We start from the raw sequence: 19,733 nt of genomic DNA, 5'->3' as shown, positions 1-19,733 counted from the left end.
CCTGTAGTTTACATTCCCATCTTGGAAGCTTGAAAGTGAAATCTCCTTTCTCCATATTGCTTTTTTCCCCATCATGTATGCAAATCATTTATGATTTGTCATCATTAGCTTGTTAGCAACTAGCCACCTTATGCACAAGGGGACAGGATTTAGCTTTTCAGAGCAAGGCCTGGCTTGTCCAACCAGTTTTCTTATGAATTTTGCTTTTGTGTTTTTTTGACCTGCAGAACTTCAGGCCATAGTCACTCATTTCCAGGGAAACGTTGTAATGAACATGTTCATGTCGGTTCATTCAAAAATACAAGATCCTCCCTGTATGTCCCTTTACCAGATTTCTTTTGAGGGAGGGAAAGAGAGAGAGAGAGAGAAGGCCCCTTTCTGGTGCTCTGATAGAAGAGTTAGTTTTCTAGCAAGGTCCACTGTATGGGCCAAATACTCAAGTTCTTTTTCAGTCATCCCTAACGTGGCAAAATTCCTTTATTATAGGATTTGGCCCTATAATAAAAGAATAACTGATAATGCATGTGACTTGTTATGCAAATTGATGTGACTGAACAGTGGAGACCTACATTTGAGACAAAACAATGCATGAGCATTATTGAAGGTCCACAGTCACTTTCTAAGTCATTACATCCATTTCCTAATGCCTAGGTTCCTTGAGAATCCCAAAAAAGGTGACTGAATCATCTCCCTTTTGAGAAAAGGGAAACACAAAGAGTAAACAGTTAAACTTTGATGAATGCCTCACCTCCACTTTTCCTGCATTTCCTTACAAGCTACACAAAGTTCAGTGCTCAGCTATCAATTATTTGATCTCCCCCACTGTGACCTGAAAACCAAAGTGTGTACACATCCCTGAGATAACAAGTGGATTAACCAGAGATGGCAGTTCTCGCTACTTCACGGCATGGCACCTCAGATTTCATGTGAAGAAGTTGTCAATGACAGGAAGCAAGTTGACTGATGAAAAGTTTAACATTATTCTTACAAGCTTGACTTACTGTTTGAAACATCACACAGCATTTTTTTTTTTATTAAACACGCATGTCTAACTGATCTATCTTTAAATATCAACATTGAGTACATGGAAAAAACACATTAAATATTCTGCAACAATAGTGTGTGTGTGTTTTTTAAAATTTAAATACAAGAAATTTAGATGTACACTTTTGTTTTTTAAATGGAGGGGATGCTGTCAAGAATAGCTCACAATTTTCAAGGCATATGCTGAACTATACTGCATATTTGCAATCTATTTTTCTAGCAAATCTACTTTGGGGAGACTGGTGTCCTTATAATTCTTCCTTTCAAAAATGAGAAACTAGATGTTTTCCCTAAAATACAAAATTGTTTAAGGGACCGGGGGAGTAAGGAAGGTGATAGGGTGTTGGCTAGTAGCAGACTATAAAAGAGACATTGGGCCAGAACCTCAGCTAGGGTAAATCACGTGATACATATTAGCCCATTGTCATTAATACCTTCAGCAGGTTCTGGAGGGAAATAATTGCTACAGTACATCAGGTTGGTATGGTAACTAATGTCATTCAAAGGACTCAACAGAAAGCACATTGCATAAACCACTTGGAAGCACTGATTTTTTATCAAAATTTGATCAAAAACATTGATCAAAAATCTCTAACAATTAATAAAATGTTTCTGGCTATCAGCCATGGTGGAAGCCACTTTCAAGCCAAGAATCAAATGGTAGTAGATAATTTCCACCCCGAAAGGAAGACTGACAGGAAGGGTAACAAAGACATAACCTTAATCAGAGCGTGCAAATGGAATGAATCTAATTTTTCACTTGAAATGTTAAAAAAAAAATTCAGTTATGAGAAACCATTAACAATCATAATGTGTGCTTTCAAGAGAAAGAGAGAACCGGCTCCTCTGGATAGGTGAGGAGTGAAAATAAAATTTCTAATGTAGAACAGACAACAATATAATGCTTTTGTTGATCTTGTTTTAGGGTTCATTGTCAAAAGCTTTTGTGACGTTGCTGCCTTTAGTGTACCAGCACATGCACTGTGCGTGCTATCAGCTGTGATGGATCCAAGGTAAGCCACATCATTATATTTGATTGGTATGCAGTGAAATTAAATGACTGCATCTCTTTACATGAGATACAATGAGGTGCAGCAAACAAATAATAATCCTGGAAGAAAATTCAGGCGATTATGGCAGAACATTCTCTTGCAATAGGATTTTTTTATTTTTATAATTAATCTTATATTTAAGCAGGGGCCAGTGTCCTCTCTCATCTTCAAGTGCTTTGAAGGAAGAGGACAGGTAAAAGGCTTGAATTTTTCTTCCTCTGAGGCCTGCTGCTCTTGGTTGACATGAGATATGCTAATTACAACTGCTCTCTTGTCGACGCTGCCTTCCATCTTTCAGGGAGGTGGATTAATTGAGTCGACCAGAGAGCGTTCTCCGATCAACTGAGCAGGTCTACACACCGTTGCATCGATGCCTGCTGTGGTGGCAGTGTAGACATGCCCTCGCTCTGCCTACATGTGCTACCAGGGAGCAGAAGAAGGAAGCCAGCCATTTCCCAATGCAGTCACTAGTACACTAAAACTAGGGGCAGACTGTAGTGCTTATCATACAACCTCAGGGTCACTGTCTGGCCCTCCTCAGAAGTCTCTGGGGAGTCGGGGAGCAATGGTTTAACCTGCTTGGCTCTTCCTGATGACATAGAATGTGGGGTGTAGCTACCCAGAGCCCTGAAAACTCAGGGGGGACAGCTGGCCCCCAATTCAGTGGGATAGGACAGAGGTCACTCGGTCCCCTGAATACAGGTAATGCTAAACAGGCAAAATAGGTATTCTCCAATTCTAATTGGAAAACATTAGAGTCAAGGCTCCTTCAGAACTCAAACTTCCAAGGGAACACCAGTGGGGTGCTTTGGTTCTAGTTCCTAGCAAATCAAACTATGCTGTTCTGTTCCTGAATGCCATCATGAACTGAACCTTGCATAGTTCATGCAAAAACAAAAAGTGCATTCCTTAAACTTTCTTTAAAAATAAAAGCAATTTCACCCAGCATTGAAATGCATTCAACTCCAGGGTAAAACACAGCTACACTACAGTATAAGTTAGAACTGGAAGTAAAACTATTCATTCCTGCTTTGGACACACACTTACCTGTTCATAAAATTCATTAACAATGCCCTCTGTCCACTGCAGATGCAAGTCTTTGCATTTGGCAGGCCCATTGATATCAGCCAGTTTGATGCACATTTGGCAAACCAGCAAGCGGTCATTTTCATTAGTCCAGTCAATTCCAACATCATCGTTCACCTGGAAGACAAGCAAGGGGGTAAAACCATTACAATAGTATGGGGGTAAAAGGAAAATCCTGTTCTGTGATGTGCTAAAACATACTCAGCTATTGAATACAAACTACAAACCTAAGTAGGTGGTATGCCCTAGTTTTTAATTTAAGAGTGTAGCTCAAGCATGAAAAAGAAAAATAAGTGGCAATAATTACGTTTTGTAATAGATAATTAGAAATTATACAATTATTTAGCTATTAATACTCTGGCTCTAAAGCATTATTAGCAGAAGACAGATCTACAAAATCTTCCAAGAAATGATGGCCTTATCAATACACAGAGTTGCAACAATTTAACTAGAGGTGTGTTCTAAAACCGATTTAGTTAAACTGGTGCAAAGCTTGTGTGTAGACGAGGCCTGTTTCTTTTCTATTTGGGATAAGTGTATTTGAAAGAATTCTCCCACAAAAAGCCAAGTTGACGCATATGATTCTGCCCCCTTTTAAAACAAAAGGGTTGTCTTGGGATCTAACATGAGCACAGCTATAGTTTAAATAATGAAGAAGCTTTAGCCTCTCAATAAGAGACTAAATAGGCAGCTCTAAGGCACAAGAAACACAAGGGGTTCCATATTTCTACCAGAGCTGTCTCTCTCTCTGATATACTAATGATATGATTATATATCCTGCCTCTGCTCTGCCAACAATATCAGCTTTCACTGCTCATTAGCTCAATTTTCCCTATAGCACTTTCACCCTTTTTCCCACACCACTCTTTATGTGTGGGAGAAGCTCCCCATTAATATCTGTGTCATTATCTTCATTCCAATCTCTTCTCTAAAACTCATCTGTCTCAATGTCTACAAAACACTTGACAATGGAAGCTGGTATGCTATGACCACTCCTTATAACATCAAACATGATTACCTCACTGTTACTTGATCTTCTCCCTATTTGTTTATTATATCCACCTGTTGCCCTTTGCACATGCTAGTCCGCAAGGTTTTTGGAGAAGGAATTGTTGTTGCATGTATTTATGCTGCCTGCAATCTAGTGTAATGGGGCCTAATCTCTCACTAGGGCCTTAGGCGCTTGCTTCTGCACTACAAATGAGAGATTACATCATTAAGAATCATGAATAATGTTCTTCAAGGCAGAGACAAATTTAGCCTAGAAAGTTGGATTTGGTTAAAGTTTTCAGCTATTCCTTCCACTTTTTTAATTGTGCAACAACACACACTATCCAACAACTCAAGATAGGGGGACAGTTGTCACCTGTCCTTACAAATCTATAGTCAGTCAACAGGACATGCCACATCAAGCCATGCATCTGGATTCCCTTTTCTAAGAGAGTGCAAATATCGCCTTCACATATGACAAAGAGCATCCACCTTCCACTTAAATTTAAACCACGGTTAATGTTCAGCACCTCCAAGTTATGACTGGCAGTGTATTAATAGGTGGCTAGCTTGCTCCTTTCTCTTATGTATCAGGTTTTGTTGCTGGATCTGGAGCTATAATACTGCTGGCTTTAACTCAACTTTTTTTTTTTCCAGCTACAAAAACAAAGATTTAGGATAAAATGATCAAATCCAGGTGTCTAAATCTAGGCACCAAAATTAGGGTGCAATTCAATCCCCACTGACATCAACGGGAGTCCTTCCATTGACTGCAGTGGACTTTGGATTGCGCCCCATATGACCTGATTAGCAGTGATGGTGAGAACCCTCCAAACTGTCTGATTTTACTGGGAGCTGAGGGTGCTCCGTACCTCTGAAAAATCAGCCCACTTATTTGGGTGCCGTAATATGGATTTAGCTGCCTAACTGAAATGTTTGGACTAGGTTCTTAACACAGTGCAAGATGTTTATTTTCAGTCATTTAAAGCCTATAAAAGAAAGAATGGTTATGGAGAAATGGAAAACAAAACTGATCACACATTCATCGGTTCCAAGCTTTCTGCATGTGGTTCTTTCATCAGTGTTTCCAAAGAGAGAGAGTGAGCAAACATCACCTTTCATCTCATAGAGGTAATGCTTACCATGTTGCTGAGTGATGCAGCTTATTACACAGTTAAAGTAACTCATTTCTGGTAATTTTCAATAGCTTAGATAGCTAAATGAATATTATGAAAAATTGTTCAGAACATGTTTTTAGAAATATCTGTTACCGTTTCAGTACCACTATTCATTGAATGGAGATGTGTCTCTGTGTCTGTGGGGCTGCCTTTTTAATGATCTTTCCCAGCTGGTGACCTAATTTGATGTTCAGGAGGGCAGAAAGAATACTCTCTCTCTTTAGAAAATATTGGAAATTAGAATTTCTTGTTACCTTGGAATTGAATTTGGCTACAAAATCGAAGTGTTTCTTCAGGTCAGTGGCCAGAATGGCCTCAATTACAAGGAAGCGGAAATGCTTGAATTCCACGTGATCGAGGTTGACTAAGAAGTTATATTCTGGCCTGGACATGAAAAGATTCCACGCGGCAGCTGCGTGATGGTTCTCCAAAACAGAGCGGTCGTTATACAGCACAGCCTGTGGAAGCAATATACTGACATAAACATTAAGAATCCTCCTAGCACATGAAACAGGAAATAAGAATGACTATTGGAATAATGAAAACTTTTGATGATGGGAGAAATGGAAGAAAGGATTCGGTTATTAAAAAAAAGAATTTGCAGAGATTTTAAGGAATGTTAATTTCTCATAGAAGTGAGAGCAGCTGAATGTCTGTTCCCCAGTGGTGGTTAAGACTGATTTGGAACATCCAGGTCTTACACTCCAATTAACCAGTGCTGTGCTGTGCTGACCAGTGGAGTGATGAGTGATTTTGGTGTTTTATATTAGCCATTAATGCATTGGCAGAGAGCAGATAAACTCACCACAAGCAGTGGTCAACTGAAAATAGGAAATCTTTGGAGTGTAAGACCTTTTACATACGCACATGCGCATAGATGCTGGAACTAAGGATTCTGGGGGTGCAACCACATCCCATGGCTTGAAGTAGTTTCCATCTTATACAGGGTTTACAGTTTGGTTCAATGACTCTTAGCTCCGCCACTATAAAAATTGTTCCAGCAGCCCTGTCGTGAGTGTGTGTTATATATATTTTACATAGACACAGGCGTGTGCACACTAACATTAGCCATTAATTATATATTATATATATAGTACTTCCACCACTTCCCAGAGCTACAGTCTTCAAGAGCAATGGTGTTGTGTGGTTGTGGCTTCTAACCAGTTCTCTCAATCTAGTATGGTTACATAGTTCCCATCACACTAATATGTGAATGTCCAGCTCCTGTATTTGATAAGGATATGAACTGACAGAACCTGCAACACCAAAATCCCCAATTGGTTAAAACTCTACTGATGCTGAAGGCCCTCGCTCTGAGAAATGATTGAAGTTCTATTTAGAAAACTAGATTAAACAAAGTACTAAGGAATATAGGTAGGGAATACTCCTGCACTGGCCCAGGATTTAAAGTCACATGGTCAAATGCTGCTTGAATTTCACCCACCATCTCTTGACTGTTTAGCATAAGGAGAAAAGTACCAAATTTGCCTGGGAATACAGCAAAGGTATTTAGTTTTGTGGAGATGTTCAAGCACACACTTACATACAAATTTTTTTCATTACACCTGCCTCAACATAGTATTGTCATTGTCTTCGGAAGCCATCACTGTTCCTCACTCCATAGATCATGTTGCAAAATTTGAGATGCAAAGGGCAGCCCCTTCTGCCTAGCCCCAGAGTAAATGTCATCTTTGTGACACATATACCCTGCCAGATGGTACCAATCATGAAGGGAGCTTTTAAGGCAGTACTTTGCCATTCCTCAAAGCTGCTGCTTTTCTGGTAACAAAGCAAATGAGCAAAAGAGGAGAAGAACCAGATCTGAATGGAAACTTCGTGGACTTCAAGCGATATCAAAGTGAAATGAAATCCAAGAGGAACTTTGAGGCTTGTGCAAATCATTTAATTTCCCTTTGCATTAGTTCTGTATCTATAAAGAGAAGGTAAGAATACTTCTCTATCTCATTAGGAGGTATTAAAGATAAATTAATTAATGGTTTGGAGGTGCTTAAATGCTACCATGGATGAGTGATCAAAGAAATAATAAGCTTGTGCAAAATCTGACTCCTCCTGTACACAGCAAACATGAAAAAACAAGGTGCCTCTTAATTATACCTTTCTGTGTGTCACTACATATGAAGTCAGTGTGTTCACTGCACAGGAGTTAGGAGTTCCAGGAACTGACAGAAATTTATCTTTTCTTCCTCCAAATGTTCCTTTTAATCAACGAATCCATCAATAAGTTAAATATAAAAAATCCACTTAGCCCCCAATTAAGGAGATTCTTAGTGCTGTTGTTGTGTATAGATGAAGTGCACCATGCCTCACAACATATTGTACAACAATCACAATTTTGTGCGATCATAAATACAGTAGCTAATGCTAACAATTTCATAGTTGACATTAGGTGAGTACCTGATGCAAGCCAAAAACACCCTTAACAATGAAAAGCTTAAAAATCTTTGTAGGCTTAACAATTATATAGATTTTAAAAATGTGGCCCAAGACTTACCTGAGGTGCGCTGGTTGCAACCAAAAAGGCATTGGTCCTTCCTGGATGATCGTAATCATGCATGGCTGCAGCTACATAAAGAGCCATCAATTCTAGGGCAGGGATGTTGCCAGCGAGGCAGCCGTAGCTCTCATCTGTAGGTGTATACATCTTCGAAAACACATATCCCATATGGCCATGAGTGATTCCACTATCAGAATCTAAGCAGAAATAGAGTCCCTTACTGAGGCTTAATTATTTATTTAAATTATAGAGCATGAGCAAAATTGCTTGCCTGTGTGTTACAAAATTTTTTTTGACCAAAACCAAATCATTTCAGTTCCTGTCTAGTAATACAATGCAGAGACACTGAACTTCGTGATTTCTGATATTTAGGGTATGTTCCAGCAACTCAAAAAAAGCTGTTCCCATAACTAGAATCAGCAGAATTGGCTATTTCTTTTTTATAATTCTGATGGATAATATCAATGTTTATTTTTAAGCATTTTTTTCAATTTTTATCTATTTAAATTTTCTAAATTGTGTAAAATTATTGGTTTTAAGTGTGTACATTTTCAAACATGCAGGAAATAATGGGGGGACTCAGACAATTATTTAGTGACAGTAGATGTTGAAATTCAAAAAGTTAAAGCTTTGTAAAACTGTTAAACACAAATTGTCAACTTCTCATGTCAAAATATAAAAAGGAAATATCCTTAAAGCAAATTCTAAGAAGTTCTCAAGCTGCATTTTTCTTACTTTGCCTAGCTGTTATTTTGATCATCATTGATGGAAATATTTTTTCATTGGTTTGTGTGTGTACAGCAAAATCAACGTTAACTGACATTTACCAATTTAAAAATATCAAATCCTTCCACGCCTAATCATATCACTGTAATTTTATTAGCCATTAATTAATTAATTGTGAGATATTAATCAACAACCACTCCAGGGTTTCTTAGCTTATCCACGCTTATTTATAGCATGGCTCTCTGTTTTCCTCCAAAGGCAGGACCACATAAAAGTTTGAGTCATTTATAGATTTTGAGCTAATAGATTTGGATCTTTAAAGTCAGACAGTAGAGGTGCATGCTTTTAGACTAAGAAGTTCTGCGTCCAATTTCTCCTGCTGACAACCTACCCAGAAGTCTTCAGAGACTTCTGGAATAGGTCACTGTCAGAGGCAGATACTGGACTAGACAGACCACTGACCTGATCTGCTATGGTGATTCCTGTATTCTTATCAGATAAAGTCTTTCAAAAAAAATATTTTTTTTTGTTAAAACCCCCTCTCTTTGTATCTTTCCACCTAAAAGATCCCAAGTGTTTATTAAAGAATGCACACCCAGCTCTGCTAACTTGCAGACACCATTGCCATGAATGCAAAAGGGGAAAGTCTGGCACCAGCAGACAACTCTACTTTTTCAAGAATTGCCATGTGATCTTTAACAATCACAGAGCACAGGCAGGACAGTCCTAATGCATCACTTAAGTAATCTGTAGAAAGAAAGGGTTAAAAAGAGTGTAAAAAAGGAAGATGGTCCTACAAAGCTTACAACGTACTTGAATTCATATATTTTTAAGTGTAAAATATTGTGCTTCTACAGTGTAGTTCATAATAATCCACTGAAAGAATTGGTCTACCACAGTTGCGACACACAAATAAATAATCTAGCACATATTAAAAATATATTATATATTGTTGAAATCGCAAGCCTTCATCTGAAAGTCCTCCTTACGCAGCCAACTTATTTGGTGATTTTTCTCCAGCAAATTAAACGTACAGTATTCCACTACAGCAGTCTGAAAAGAACAGTATATTAAAAAGAATACCTGAGTCACTTGCTGACCCATGGTCATTCATCACCGTTGGGAGTCCTGGGATTGGCTGTGTAGTAAGGTACCAAACAGCATGTAGTACATCAGTCGCATGGATTCTGTTGTGATCTGTGATACGAACCAAGGCAATCATTGACACTGTTATTAAACTTGCAGATTTTCTCTCTCAGAGGACACACAGCACCATCTACTGGATACAATGGTGAACTTCTTGGAAGTTTCAGGTCAAGAAATAGCAAAAATACCAACAGCCACTACAAGGTACAAGGACTCTGGCTTATTTTACACTTCTGTACGTGTTCAGTTTTCTTTTTAATAGCAGGTTGCAACTGGAAGGGGAGCTTTTATACACCAGGCAAGGAAGAGGGGAAGCCATGGAGGAGCACTACTCCCCCAAGCCAGAGAGAAGAGGGCACTTTTAGCACGGGAGTGAGAGCCCTGCTCCCTTCCGCTTCCCCTTAATTGATCCCCTGCCTTTTATTATGCAAGTACCATCTGGTCAACACAAAGGGTGAAATCCTGGCTCCCCTGAAATCAATGGAAAGAATCCCATTCACGTCACTGTGGCCAGGATTTCTCCCAGTTTCTAACAATAAGGGCTTGTCTTCACTGCAACGATTAGCTTGAGTTATTCCACTAGCTTAGCTTGAGTGAGAGCAGCCACATCGTGAAACAACACTCAAGCTGCACAGAGTGATTTGATTAGCATCAGACCAGCTGTGTTAACTCAAGTTGTTGCCTGTAGCTGCATCCCAGCTATATCATTAGCTTGAGCGTCATCAGCCCTCGAGCTTCAATCCACTCCTTCTGACAGGCCAACGAGCTCAAGTTTAAAGCAAAATGCCACTTAATTTGAGCTAGAATGTGTGAGTGTAGATGAGAGTCAGATCAGAGACAACACTAAAGTTACACCTTGAGCTACCACCACAACAAACACAAGCTCTTATATAGATTTTATTCAGCTCTGGTATCAACCTCCAACTATGCAGCAAGTAGATAAAAAGCCCTTCAAATTCAGAGGAACTTAAATATTATATTTCATTAGCAAATGTAATAAAATTCTGGAACAGAGTCCTAGGAACCTGAAAAATATAGATTACATATTTCTATACAGATATACCCAGTAAATGTACCTAAATAACATGCAGCATTTTCTATATAATGATGTATCTCTACATTAAATTATATATCTAGCTGTGGGTGTGTATTTCCTCCTGAATCCATAGCCAGCTAGCACAGAAGAGCTGAGATGTCTATTGAAAGTTAAAATATACCTAAAAACCCCCACAAGGCCAGAAGTGTGTTAATCATGGCCTACATATGGGTTTCAGTAGTATTCACCTGATGTTACTTCAAATTCAGCCATGTTACCTGTTGTAAACAGATGCAATTCCCCGGGAAGACTCTTAGCTAAATTCAGTAGTAACCCATGGTGCTCTATGCTATACTTTTGGGTGTGAGTAGGCCTGTAGAGAGGGATGTGGTATTTCAAACTCTGCATAGGAATGCAGGACTCCTTTGCTGAGTCGCTGAAGCTCAGATGCTAGAACTCTACCTAAAAGATACAGTGTAATGACAAATGAGTCGTAGTGGAAAGCGCATCTTGTTAACTCCAGCAAGGATGTCAGAGGGGCACTAGTTCTCTGAGGGAACTAGAGGAAATGGTTGGAATAGCCAGGCTTGTGGAAACAGGTTGAACATTATGTTATGTTAGAATTACAAATAGTGATAAACCATGGGAAGGGGGTGATTTTAGACTATATACATTGTATATGTATATACTTCATTCCATGCTGTGTGGGGACTGCACCTACAGACAGGCCAGAAATCCAGGCCTGATCTATATTGACAATGAATGTTGATGTAATGTGGCTTACATTGACCACATAAAGTATGCGTCTCCACTGGCATATCAGTTCCGCCGATCTAAATTGCGGTAAAAGTCGACTTAATAAAACCACCTCTGCAAGTGGCGTAGTTCTGAAGTCAAATTCTATAGGTTGAATGAGCGTCAGTGTAGGCAGAGCACAATGTAAATGGACATCATTGACCTCTGGGAGGTATCCCATAATGCTCTGTTGTGACCACTCTGGACATTCGCACTCTGTTGCACCATGGCCACGTGCACAGGAAACAGCCCCTCCCCTGAAATCCTGGGAAATTTTGAATTTCCAATTCCTGTTTGGTCAGCAAGGAGAGACCTTTGTAGCTGAACTGCTCATGGCGATTGCATGTCCCAAACGCGCTCCAGCATGGAGTCGACCTGAGGTCTTGAATCTCATCAGCCTGTGAGGCAAAAAGTTTGTTCTGGCTCAGCTCTGAGACAGCAAAAGAAATTTAGATATATACAAGAAGATATTGTGTGGTATGGCGGATAAGGGCCACAACAGGGACGCGCAGCAGTGCCATGTTAAAAGCAAAGAGCTGAGGCAGGCATATCAGAAAACTAAGTAGGAGAACAGTCATTCTGTCTTGTCACTGAAGACCGAAGTGCCGCTTTTATGAGATGCTGCATGCGATTCTCGGCAGTTACCCCACCACTGTGCCACCATGCAGCATTGATACCTCCGACGAATCCCAGTCCAGGATGAATGAGGAAGACTCTGTGGATGAGGAGGAGGAGAATGAGGAGAGCAGGGTGCAGGAGAGCGGGGTATCCTTCTCCGAGAGCAAGGACCTGTTCGTTACCCCAGAGCAGCCCAGCCGGACACAGGACAGTGCTACTGACTGAGATGCCGGGGAAGACACATCTGGTGAGTGTGTATAGCAAATTGCATTTCTGTGGTTATGTACGCAGTCCAGCTTCTTATTTGTGGGAAAAAAGGAGATTGTGTTTTTGTGGGGATGGACTTCCTGGGTGTTGGTCCATTGAAACAGAGGGTTACCCCCAGAACAGACTATTTATGCGCACAGGGATGCTCCAAGAATCCTTCGTGGATATCTCCAGGAAACTTTTATGTAGGCACTCTGAAATCTTTTGCAGAAGGTTTCTGGGAAGGGCAGCCTTATTTTTTCTGCCAATATAGAACACTTTTCCCCACCACTCTGCTATTAAATGAGCAGGCATCATTGCGGAACACAGCATGGCAGCATAAGGGCCAGGCCTGTATCCCGATGCTTGTAGCAAATCTTCCCTTTCTGCCTGCATTACCCTCAGGAGACTGTTATCACACATGGTCACCTAGGGAAGATGGCGCAAGTTTACAGTACCCAACCAATATAATCACTCCATGTTATTCCCCTGCCGTGGACAGTGTCCTGGGCTCCAACACAGACAATTCCTAGTCCTAGACAAATATTGTTGGTATGGATGTTAGGGGAGCGGGAATGGGTGCCCCTATGATTTCTCCAGTGACACCTCACCCACACCCTCCTCCCAAACCGGTCTTTGGGATGGTAAAGGGGAGCCCAATGATCCTTCTCCTTGGTTAAGTATGGATTGGGGAAATTAGTGCTACAGAGATTTCCCTATAATGGATGCAAGGGCCTGTTACATATCATGGTTGGAACGCCACTCTGACCCATGCTATAGATACTAATTGGTATGCGGGTCTGGCTTTGCCTTGTGAATATGAAAGGCAATTTTTACATTGTAACATTTCTTTTAGTCTATGGGGCTAGGTAACAATGGCAACTTTGTGCTTTGCTTGCCTAACAGTGGACACCTCAGCCTTCACCCAGCTTCTACTCCCGCAGAGCGCCTTTCCCAGATTAGAAAGCGAGAAGAAAAAAACCTGGGATGACATGTTCAATGAACTAATAGATGCCTCCGCAGCTGCTGACACAGAGCTCAGAGCCTGGAGGATGTCATTGTCAGAGAAACTAAACATGGACGTGGAAAAACTGAAAATCAGCACAGGAGCAGGAGTGTGCAACGCAACAGGAGATATTGCATATTATGAAGGATCAGTCTGACATGCTGAGGCATCTGGTAGAACTCCAGGAAGAGCAGCGGCAGGACAGACTCCCTCTGCAGTCCCTCCAAAATGCTCAAACAACAAGCTGTTTCGTACCAGTCCCCAAGCACTCTAGGAGGAGAATGAGCAGGGTGCAGTACATGCTCCACTCTACACCGGTGGAGGGGAGCAGAAAGAGGCGACAGCCCCTTTAAGAACTGGGAATGTGCATGCTTTGCTGGGTGCACAGTCACACTTTGCTCTGAATGGCCAAACAACCTGATGAGAATGTTAAATTATCTTCCTTTTCCCCACACTGTAACGGGTCACCAATAAAACTGTTCTGCTTTAAAAAACATTACTCTTTATTCATTGAGAGCTAGGGGATTGTCAGTGGGAAAAGAAGGGGAGGGGATCAATGGTGCGAGGGTGGGGGATGGGAAGGGAAGGCACAGCACTGAGATGTGATTCATTGCAAAAACGGATTTTCAATGCTTCCCTGAAGTGCAGTGCTCCACAGTTGGCTCTCAGCATAGCTCTGAAATCTGGCTGCTGAAAATTTGTGGCCAGCCAATCAATGTCCACGACCCAGCCCCGCAGAAACTTTTCTCCCTTTGTTTCACACACATTATGGAGCACACAGCAGCTAGAGATAACAGTGGGTATGTTGCGTTCACTGAGGTCTCACCTAGTGAGCAAACTGCACCATCTTGCCTTTAAGTGGCCAAATGCACATTCCATCAACATTCTGCATTTGCAGTGTGTACTGTTGAAACACTCCTTCTCGCTGTTCAGGTGCCCAGTGTAGGGTTTCATTAGCCAGGGGAGCAAGAGGTAGTCAGGATCTCCCAGGATCACTACTGGCATTTCAACATTGCCAATGTTTATTTTTTGGTCAGTGAAGAAAGTGCATCTTTTTTAACAGACCTGAGTTCCTAAAGATGCGCACGACATGCACCTTTCCAGACCATCCCACACTGATGTCGGTGAAACGTCCCCTGTGATTCACAAGGGCCTGCAAAACCACTGAGAAGTATCCCTTTTGGTTTATGTACTCTGTGGCAAGGTGGTCCGGTACTAAGATAGGATATGTGTGCTCTCTATTGCCCTGCCTGCTGGGGACAGCTCTGTGCAAAGTTCAATGAAAGTGGCCTTTTGCATACGAAAGTTCTGCAGCCACTGATCATCATCCCACACCTTCATAATGATGCGATACCACCAGTCTGTGCTTATTTCCCAGGACCAGATCCGGCGCTCCACCGACTGAAAATCTGTGTGAGAGCCTGTAGCAAACGGGAATTGTTTCACTCTTTGGCTTGTATAGCAGGGTGGCTTCAGTAATGTTGCAATTTTCCACATTGTGGCTCTTGTCATGACCTTGAAAATACTGCAGGATAAGTTGTGAGGTGTTTGTGAGGCTCACAATAATAGTGCACAGTTGAATGGGCTCCATGCCTCTCCGGCAATGGCATGTGCACAACAAAGATGGGTTTGGAGAAATGGTGTCAAAAAACCATTCGTCTCTTTGTTTTGGACAAGGAGAGGACAGGAAGCATGTTGCATCGTGGGAGGAAGATAACCTTCCCAAAGGGCACTGTGGGATAGCTACCCATAGTTCACTGCTCTGATTATCAGTGCAAGTACAGCTGGTGGGGATGCAAACCCCCGACGCAATGCGTGTGGTGTGGTCACGGGCCTCCAACTTCATAAGTTCGGCAGGTGAAAGTCAACTGAAATTAAATCGACTTCACGCCGCAGTGTAGTCGGCAAAGTAGCATAACTTGCATCAATTCAGCAGAAGTGAAAAATGACACTCTGGGAGAGCAGGAGGGAGTGTTCAGCAAGAACAACAACTAATAGAGGCATGCTAGATAAAGCGGGCCTCCTCCTTCTTTAATTTATACCTGCATCATCGACAACATGCCCAGAACCAGGGAACGCTGCCCAGTAGCACCAGGGCTAAATTTGCTACTCACATCAGTTTGGTAATCTGCACGCAGTGCACACACCTGCTGAATGCCTTATTGGTACAAGCTGTCCTACTATGCCACTTGCACCTTTAACGTTTTGTCTTTCCCCAGGTGTTATTCACCTCATCGCTTCTCACTCTGTTCTCTGCCCTGTTTCCCTCCCTTTATCGAAATGATTGTTAACAAGAATTTTCAAGAGCAAAAGAATGAGCAAAGTAGGAGAGCGAAATGGATGTCTGGAGGATGAAGAATAAAATGAGCACAGAAACTTCCCCCTTTCTTTGATGCAGAAAGGAGTCTGCAAATGCCTCCCCACCACAAAACCTTGTAGGTCCCATGTAGGAGGATCCCACTGTTTTACCACAGGGAAGAGGGCTGGATATGTCTTCTAAGGAACTCTTCAGTGCCAGTTTGCATGGGGTCACAGTAGAACAAGACACACTCCCTGCTGGTTCATGCACTATGTTCTACAGCATCTCTCATGTGGAAGCATATCACAGTGTGCCTGTCTCTAAGTCAGCTCTCCTGCAGGGTGGCAACTATTCCAGCAAAACTCCAGACAGAGTTGACAATACTCACCAACAACACATATGGCTAGATTGTAGGTATCAGGGACTGTTCTAACTCTCAAAATGGGAGTCAACATACATGAGATTTACAGAGTTTTCGATGAAGTAAAATTTAAAAAACCCCAAACCCTAAAAGCCAAATAAACAGCAATATAAGGGCAGAGTTCAGGAAGTGCCTCTGCATAGGAAGCAAATAGCTTACGAGTGCTGCACAAATTGACACAATTGTAGGATATTCTCTTTTCACAATGCACAAGGATTTGCATTCATCATATCCTGTACACCAGAAAGAGAATACTACTCTTACACATTTAGTTAAGAGGTGGTAGACAAAAATGCAGCCCATGAAAGAAGAAATGGCTGCTGTGACTGGGGGGAGGAAAGAATGTATTACAAAAATTTACTAAAAATGTCAATCTGAGCAATACACACTTTTGTTTGACCTGGAGTTTTACTTACAAGGAATCTCTCGGTATCCACTCTCCAAGGCATGAAAGTAATTCATGAACTCCCTCACCGGAATTTTAAAGGCTTCAAACAGCCCCATGTCTTCAAAAAGCCTGTATGATACCTGGAAAAGGAAAACAACCATGCTGGTCTAGTTTATGTGGTGAAGCTACCAGTATTTCCACTGAGATACAGTTACACAGTCAAACAAACAGGCTGTTTAGAAATTTTTCATGTTATTCACCCAAATGTTCCTCTTATTTGTACTCTGATTGTTCTAAACAATTCTTCTCCTTCTCTGATGGTTACATCCTTCCAATGTTTGTACCTAGTTATACTCCTTCTGGTGACATTTAGCCAGCCTAGATATTGTTTATTATTTTAAGTGCCCCAAAACGTGCTAGATGCCTCACAAAAAAAACAAAACACACAGATATGGAGGAGATTTACAAAACACTGATAGGAATTAGCATCTCTGAAAATCTGCCCCATATATCCTGTCCCAAAGGGGATATAACAACAATTGCTCCTCTCTTTGCATAATCATTTAAAGAGATGAAGAAAAGAAGAAGCACAAGAATGTCAAATAAAAGGTTGGCCTAATAAATTATTTCACTATTTTTTTTTTTTTTAAATCTTGAAGGTAAAATGACAGAAGTGACTTTTCAGGAGGGATATGACTGAAGTGAAGGAATTTTCAGTAGGGAGGTGACTCAGAGAGCATTCAAGCATGGAAGAAGGTTACAGAGAATGTTGGGAGAGGAGTTAAGCAGGATATTGAGGCTGTTAGCAGTGGTGGAGTGAAGAAGTTGATGGGGGAATACAACCAGGTCATCGATGCAGACAGCAGCTATCACACAACATAGGGGCTTGAAAGCGATAGCAAGTTTGAACTTTGTACACAGTGCAATGGGACTGACTGAAATGACTATGTTAAGTTCTTCCAACCTTCTTTTTGAAATTAGCCTCTGTAGCACTTTATTCATTTTTCTTGTCATGAGGTGCCCAGAACCAAATACTGCAGTCTGCATGTGATCTCACCAGAGCTGTATCCAGGAGGGACTATGGTCTTCCAGTTCCATGATACTACATTCTGAATATGTAGTCCCAAAATCATACTGGCTTTTGTTTCTTCACAGCACACCTGAACCTAAATTAAGCTGCTGTCTGTCAACTGTTTTCTCTCTCATCATATCATATCTATGAATTGGGATCCATAATCTATTCTGATGGGTGTGTTGTACCCACGCTTTAACAACAAACTTTGAATATATGGCCTTTTTAGATAATTACAGTATTTTAAAGTAACTGATATGAATTTATAACATGAGCTATCTTCAAGTTTTTTTACTAGGAATTTCCTATCAAGCAGAATTTCTGTGTGAACTAATTCTGAACGATTCTATCAAAAATTAGAAAGGATGACCCAGTTGAAGAGTGCAGCTGAAAGTGCACAAATATAGTTTCTGACTTCATACAGGGAATCTCTCTGTTATCAAGTATCTGCCACTTCTGCTTGTGCTGGTAGCACCTTTGTGCTCATCTGCTGCTATTTGAATGGCACAGGGTGCCAATGGTACCACATTCAGTAAGAACGTATAGGAAGGTGAAAGTAATGCTGGTCAGTGTCGGAGTGATGATAGCCATGAAAGCCAAAGCTACAGCCCATAGGAGCTGCTAAAGTTCTGTAAAGGACACATCAGAGCTGCTTGAAACAGAGCTATTCCACTGCAGAGACCAGTACTTTAAGTACTGGATTATCCCTCTCAGAACTGAGAGTGTGAACAAGACAAAATCAAAAGAGGAATAAAAATCTTTCTTCAATTATAGGATATTTAAAAACCTGATGACACCAAGTATGGAGAAAAGCGCTCCTAGAGGAGCTTTTAGCTGTCTCTGTAGCTTGAATTTCAATGGCTACAGGAGATTTGTAATGGAAAATCCCTATGCATCTTAGTTCTGGAGGATAACTGTAGGCAGTGGGAACGTGGGTGACATGATGGGCTCAGGGCAAGTGTTAGTGCAGGAGTTCCAGGCGTCTGTCAGGATTAGGCATGTCTGCTCTGAACAGAAAATAATACTTCTTAAAATCTCTGATTGCTACTGGGAACAGTAAGAGAAAGGCGAAAAAAAGGTTGCTCTTCCTACAGTTAGGAAGGAATGAACCCCTTATTCTCTAACCTGACAACATAAGAAAGTCACACTAAGCAGTCTCAGTCTGGGGATAGGTCATTTCCTCCTCACGCTCCCCTCCCCCCTTTACCTATATTAATCTCTCTTTCCTTTCTGTATGTTCTATTATTCTCTACCCCATCAATCTGTGCCTAGTTTTTCTTCTACCTACCCCTCAGCTAATTCCTCCTTATTTTTATTCCCCTCAACGTCTTCCTCCTCTGTGGTAGAGCCATAAGATAGAGAATGGAAGTGGAAAGAGAGGATAATATTTTATGTGTATTTGCTGAGTAAATTTTCCAACAGCACCTAATTGATCTAGGAACCTAAACCCATTTTCAAAAGTTACGTCGGCACTTAGGTGCCTTAGTCCAATTGACTTGCAATGGGACTTGGGCACTTTTGAAAATTTTATCCTGTGCAATTAATCCTTAAGGAAATCAGAGTGCTTTACAAAAATTTGCCAATATCCCGTGAGGTTTTTGTACCCAGAGAAGGCCTCAGAGCATCTTAAAAACAGTAAGCTGCACTGAGGTCAGCAGCACAGGAAAACTGACACAGGAGGTTTCTCCAGCTCTCTGTGTGTGCCAGAGAAATTACTCATGACAGGCATCTGCAGCTCTCTAAAGAGAGAAGCATTACAGTTAGGCCAGGAGCATAGCCAGTGAGTCTATTCACTGCATAAATCAGCTAGGCCAAACCCTATAAGAGGCAGCAACAGGCTGTACTTACCACATTTACCTCACTCTATGGTATGCAGTGTTGTTGTGGCCCTGTTGGTCCCAAAATATTAGAGGGACAATGTAGGTGAGGTAATATTTTTTATTGGACTAATTTCTGTTGATGAGAGAGACAAGCTTTTGAGCTACACAGAGCTCTTCTTTAGGTCTGGGAATTGGTTCCTTAGAACATGTGCTAACTACTTATGCTAAACTATCTGTTGGATCTTGAATTTAGCTGTGACACTTTTAGTACCTTTCCTGGACCTGAAGGAGAGCT

At 41.2% G+C, this 19,733-nt stretch overlaps 1 protein-coding gene across 1 annotated transcript in view; it reads right to left on the bottom strand.

Annotated features, from left to right (window-relative positions):
* The window catches only part of PDE3A (phosphodiesterase 3A), a 496,440-nt gene that overhangs the window by 11,656 nt on the left and 465,051 nt on the right, over positions 1 to 19,733 (bottom strand). Inside the window, exons 12-16 of the mRNA XM_067559180.1 lie at positions 16,575 to 16,686; positions 9,675 to 9,788; positions 7,863 to 8,062; positions 5,605 to 5,808; positions 3,144 to 3,299 (exon numbers count right to left, since the gene is read on the bottom strand). Coding sequence (XP_067415281.1) covers positions 3,144 to 3,299; positions 5,605 to 5,808; positions 7,863 to 8,062; positions 9,675 to 9,788; positions 16,575 to 16,686 — 786 coding nt within the window. The remainder of the gene's footprint in view (positions 1 to 3,143; positions 3,300 to 5,604; positions 5,809 to 7,862; positions 8,063 to 9,674; positions 9,789 to 16,574; positions 16,687 to 19,733) is intronic.

The sequence above is a fragment of the Emydura macquarii genome, unplaced genomic scaffold (assembly GCF_026122565.2).
Source record: "Emydura macquarii macquarii isolate MOO-44397 ecotype Brisbane River unplaced genomic scaffold, CSIRO-AGI_Emac_v2 contig_2205, whole genome shotgun sequence".
Lineage (NCBI taxonomy): Eukaryota > Metazoa > Chordata > Testudines > Chelidae > Emydura > Emydura macquarii.
The sequence above is the reverse complement of the archived record's forward strand: the minus strand, read 5'-3'. Positions and strand labels throughout refer to the sequence as shown.